Raw genomic sequence first — 6,000 nt, forward strand, 5'->3', positions numbered from 1 at the left:
TGACTCTGAGCAAGTCTCTTAATCTCACTGGGCCTCAGTTGTGAAATAATGTTCTAGGTGACCTTTAAAGATTCCCCCTCTGATCCTATCTTCTTAAGACTTTTTTCAGAACTATGGAAGATGGTTTGGAAGAAGAAAGCAAGGGGAAAGCAGCTACCTAGCCTGCTCCCACAGTAGTCTGAGACTGTCTGATCCTGGAAATAGGGTGGTGGAAATTGATAACAATTTAAACCCATGAATGTTTTGTTTTCATGAAATCTTTAAGTATTATGTGAAAATTATGAAAACCCATTGTGAAGAGAGCAATATCTTATTCCTTTCCCCCATAGAGATTAGCCTGACTTTTCCTTAAAAAGTATTGAATCAGGAGGAAGCTAGGTGGCTCAGTGGATTGAAAGCCAGGTCCGGAAATGGCAAGTCCTGGATTCAAATCTGGACTCAGACACTTCCTAGCTGTGTGACCCTGGGCAAGTCACTTGACCCCCATTGCCTAGCCCTTACCACTCTTCTGCCTTGGAGCCAATACATAGTATTGATTCTAAGATGGAAGGTAAGGATTAAAAAAAAAAAACTATTGAAGCATCCCCTGTGATTGGTTGACTCAGGGGACCAGGGGACCAGGAGCTCAGACTTGTGACAGTACTTATTCCCCCTGAGTGTTGTTTTCTCATAGATTTGGATGTAGTTCAATCAGCTGAAGGTGTCCTCAGTGTTGAATATCTTGCACCTGCTCTAGGTTAAGTGAATTCCTTCTTTTTTAACTACTAAATGATTAACAAGTATTTAGTTTTGTTCTCTAATATCAAACCTAAACTACCAGGGACTGGCCCTTCCAGGTACCCCCCAAAGCACATGGAATATGGAAGGGTTTTTTTTTGTTTGTTGGGTTTGGGTTTTAACCATTATTTCCTGATAAAAATTCCCTGATTATTTAGCCATGATTCCCTGATAAAATCCCAAACAATTGGCTCTAGACTTGATTCTTGTTTCTGTATGATTTTTTCAGAGTGGGATCTGGTGCATATGAGCAAGTCGTGATCAAACGCTAACATGGAGCTTTCCTGTGGATTTCAGAGTTGATCATTGGGTTTCTTTCCCCAAACTCCTGTGAGAAAATGCACAGAAGATGATGAATTGGATTCTTCTTTGAAAAGGAAAACGAACATTGGTTTGTCTTGTTCATCTCAAAGTGCCTCTTGTGCCATGAAAGGACCCTTCAGCATGGTAGTACAAGGCATCATTACACACGAGGGCCATGTGTGGGCAAAAGTTGCAAATGTACATATTAGTGAAATACTTGCTTTTTACCTAGAAAACATCCTATCTTGGGAAGGAGAAAAAGAATGCTATATATTTTAAGTGTCGTTTCTATATGTACATTCACAATCAGTGATCATTACTATATTTGGAATTTGGCTGTAAGAAGTTCCTCTTTTTAACTGACAAACATTTGTGAATCCAATTTATAAATTATTCCTATATTAATACAGTTTTTTTCAAGGAACTCTTCCTATATACTACCTATAATATCACTACCAAATTGTCATCACTTTTCCAGGCAGTACTTAATTTAAAATATGGATTTATGCTTTTAGGGGGAAAATGCTTCTCTGATCTAAAAATACCTTTTTGTTATTAGGTCTAAATTTATCAAACATAAATATGCCTTCAGTACTCAGGAACAGGTACATAAAAATTAAGTTAAGTAATTAGGATTGGCACCATCAAATGGAATTCTTGTATAAAATATTGCTCCTGTTTGCTAATAGCTATGGAAAAGCTATGGGCACTGCCACTCTGGAATTGTTTCCAAATAAGCTTTTAAGTTTAACATCCAATATATTAGGCCACCAGAAGTCACCTTGACCCAGCCAGGAGTTCATTTATCTCACAGAATGATGGAATCTACTGTTTTAGGTACAAAAATCTGTCATCTCAGTGGAGCCTGGATGGCCTTTGGCCCTAAAGTTCAGCTCTATGTGAGCCTAGAAAATGAATCCAACATGGCACAGCATAAAGCAAAGCAGACCAGCCACTGCTCGGCATTGATGACATGGATGTGTTTCTTCTATCAGCTCTCTGTGGTCAGGTATTATTTTTCCTTAAAATGCCCAAAGGTGCCTTGAGAAAAAAGAGGCTAAGGAGAACCACATCAAAGAATACAGAGACTATGCAGCCAACTTCCACTTAATTATGGGATATGAGTCATTTCTAATGGGCACAGGGGGAGCAGTTGACACTGCAGTATACATGTTAGAACTTCACCTTTTTCATTCTGGGTCATTTAATCACTGTAACAAAATGTTAATTCTTGATGCGTAATTCCAAGCCTCTTAACTCTCAGACCTGACATGCTATGTTCAAGAAAGGCATTGCATTAAAATGTCTGGAAATAGAATTTTTTAGCAAAACTATTTTCATTATTTAGACTAAATTAGGGAGCAATTATAATATTTATTTAAATGAAAGCCATTTTTAATATTCAAGTTTTATTTTTAACATACTATATAGAGGTTTAGAACAGTTATAATAGCAAATGTTGGGACTTAACTGTTTTTCTGATGTTCCATTGTTTCATATATGTATTCTTTGGCGCATTGCTATTTTTAAATGTAGGACTTGAGCTGGAGGGGGTTGGGGGTGGGAGAGGGTAGGCAGATGGAACTAGGCTTGTGATTTCATTAGTTTAGGAAATTCTTGGAATCAATATTCATCCTGCCAAAGCATATTAAAATAAAGGGAAGGTAATATTTATTGAAGAATACTTAGAATGATAACAGTTTGGGTTACCAGAATCATTATTTAGAAATTCTTTTGGAGAAGCAATCATTGAGAATTAATGAAAAAAAGCTTATTTTAAAGGAGATAAAAAGTTATTTGCAAACACTTAATACAGACTGCCCCATATATTATAGAAATCATTGTAAAAAATAAAGGACAATTTTAATAGAGAGCCAAAAATATTGTTTTAAAAAGAACTATTTCTTAATGGCATAACACTGAGAAACATATTTTTCTATTACCCAAATATTGTTTCTAGGTTATATTTTTTATTGGAGTTACAAATGTTGGCTTTGTTGTATGAAGATGAGAGCCAGAATGTGTTTCCATAGTGCAATACTATTTTAAAATAACAATAGTGTGGAGAGAAATGGAAAAACTAAAAATCATATTTTTATTTTAAAAATATAATAGCTATCAGTAAATCTTGCTCTTAGAACTGTCAAATACAAAGTTGAAAAAATGTTTTAGTGAATATAAGCATTAATTAGGAGAGGGAGAAAGCACTTGTAAGGAAGTGCCTTTAGAATATGAATTCAATGACAGACTATTACATCATTTTATTTCTCTTTCATCTTCCATTAGTATTGCATTCATGGAGTTTTTAAAAAAAACTTTCTCCAGTATTGGTATAAATTTTGTATTATTTAATGTTTTGATTAAACAGCTGCATTCCCTTTCTAGTTTTATTCACCTAGAGCTCCGGTTGCCTCAGAACATCATAGTAGTCAAGTATTTTTGAAGTCACAAGTTTAACTTTATTCTAACTTACAATTAGAAAATCTAATTATAAGAATTATTTGCAGTTTTAATAGATTTTTAAACATACAAGAAAAATTCAAATACTTAGAACCAAAGAAGTTTTAAAAATCTGAAAGAGGGAAATAATGTTTTTCTTTTTTTCTGATTCTGTCCCAAAGAAGAGCATTAGGATATTCTTAAGGAATATAATTATATCTTAAAATATTGGGGCAAAGCATCAGTAAAGATGAGGGGAAAAACTATAAGGATATGTTTCAGAGGAATGTATCTGTAGATGTCAGTCTGAATGCCCATTTTCACAAGGCCAAGTATGGTTCCCCCAAATCAGAAAAGATCTGAAAAAACACATGGAATACTCTTTCTAATCTGGCAAAGTTTCTAGCAGGACAGAATGGACCCCAAACACTAATGCCTCTCAGTTGAGCTCATTCCAAGGAAACACCAACAATAATATTAATACCCAAACTGGTTTCCTCTAAGAATGCTTTGCTTTTATGTACTAGGAGAAGCAAGCACAGAGGACAGTAAAATCAAAGATTTAGAGTTGGACAGAACCTTAAAGTTCAGTTACATCATTTTACAGATGAGGAAACCAAAGTCCAAGAGGTTGTGGCATCATCAAGGTCACACACTCAGCATCTGAACCAGGTCCTCTGGCTCCAAGAATACCAGAAGCCTTTAAATTTAACCTAATAGTAGCTTAAATGGAGTAAACATCCCAGCAGACTCCAGTGAAAACACACTCAAATAAGCTAACATTGAATGTCTTCCAGATGGTCAGTGAAATAATCTGGATTTAATTACAAACATTTGAGTCAATGTGGTGTTAGTAAAACAGAATAGGAGTCAGGAGACAGAGAGGTTTTTAATCCTGGCCTTGCAAATCATCTTCCTCTCTGGGTATCAGTTTGTGTGTAAAATGAATAACTGGACAAAGAGGCCTCTGAGGTTTGAGATTCAAATATCTATTTTGAATTTCCTTTGTTGCAAAACTTGGTAACCATGTTCAAAGCTGATAAGGTACTGAACAATTTAGTGCAGATTGTTCTTACTGACTAGTTTAAAGAGCTCTGAAGCAGTTCTGATTATGTAATAACGCTGAAGTATGAGGCTTCCAGAATACAGTAATACCACTCTCATTGATGAGATGCTATTGGAGTTTATCTCTTTCTGAGAAGGTTTTTTCACATAGTTCTTTAAGTCTGACATGATCTTTATAGCAACTAGTGATTGTTCCCTGCCATCAAGGAATGATAACATTGTCCATTACTCTTTCTATGGGATGGTGCTTCATGTGTAAAGTCTCTAATTTGATTATGATTTTCTTCTGCCCTAACATTTTTCTAGATACAGTGTATAACTCAATAGTTTAGTAGAGGAAGAAGAAGCACCTCTATTCAATGTGAATTTTTGTTTATTCAGTTAACAAAATCATTGTTAGTTGTTCATTCTTGACAAGAAATTCCTAGCCTCTTACTCTCAGATCTGACACAGTGTCCATGAAAGGTTTGCAGGTACAATGTACCTACATTATGAGTAATTAAATAAAGCAGTCTATTAAAACATTTAAAATGCACTAATGAAATGGACATATAGAAAAACCTACCTTAAGAGACCACCCCAAGAATATTCCCTAATTTTGGAATTTTCCTATTTAAGATGGCATGGTAAGCATTAAATATTTATTTGGCTGGTCAGCCAGTTTCCTTAAAGTCCAAAACTGGCAAAGGCCTTATACTTTGTTTCCAGATTTCTGTGGTTATCTTCTATTATAAAAACCCAGAAATAATCTTGCCAATTTTGGTGGAATTTACATGAGAAGGCACTTTGTACCTATTCCATTTGGTTAATTCTTTGGAAATCAATACAGTGAGCATCCCCTTCCTCTTGAAGGTTGGTTCAGTCTGTGGAAAGAAACACACAGACGAACCCAAAGAGGTAGATGTGTTTTATTGATTGTGAAAAATTTCATCAATAAATATATATATATGTGTGTGTATTTTTATGAAGTGAATCCATAAGTATTCTGCTGTGATACTTGGAGAATGACCTTCATATTTAAATATCATACTCTTTTGCTTAAACTATACAATGACAAATTCAGGAAAATGTAATTTTTTAAGCTGATTTTTTTTTATTGTAAAGTATTTGTAATAATGTAAAAGTAAGTCTTACAAATGTTCAATAAAAATCATGTCTTAAAGTTTGGATATATTAATATAGATAGAAAGAGTGGGAGATATTCCCTCTTTACCTCAGAAAGTTGGAAAATGAAGGATTCTACATTTACAGATCTAAGTATGTCTTCCTCTCTAAAGTTTTCCTTGTGTTTCACTAGAGAAAATTTATAGAAAATAATTGTTACCAATTTCATTTTACTTCTTTATATCGCTGCCCTCGCGAAATCATCCTACCTAGTTTTATCTATAAATACTTGACCTATGATTTCATTGGCAA

The 6,000-nt window shown here is 34.5% G+C and overlaps 1 protein-coding gene across 4 annotated transcripts in view; it reads left to right on the forward strand.

Moving 5' to 3' along the window:
* Positions 1-5,746, forward strand: part of EEIG2 (EEIG family member 2) — a 76,768-nt gene extending 71,022 nt beyond the window's left edge. For all 4 annotated transcript variants that reach the window (XM_001381882.5, XM_056819159.1, XM_056819158.1 and 1 more), the window contains one exon: positions 1,007-5,746. In XM_001381882.5, coding sequence (XP_001381919.2) covers positions 1,007-1,049 — 43 coding nt within the window. In that variant the 3' untranslated portion in view covers positions 1,050-5,746. The remainder of the gene's footprint in view (positions 1-1,006) is intronic.
* The last annotated feature ends 254 nt before the right edge of the window (positions 5,747-6,000 follow it).

The sequence above is a fragment of the Monodelphis domestica genome, chromosome 2, assembly GCF_027887165.1.
Source record: "Monodelphis domestica isolate mMonDom1 chromosome 2, mMonDom1.pri, whole genome shotgun sequence".
Classification (NCBI taxonomy): Eukaryota; Metazoa; Chordata; class Mammalia; order Didelphimorphia; family Didelphidae; genus Monodelphis; species Monodelphis domestica.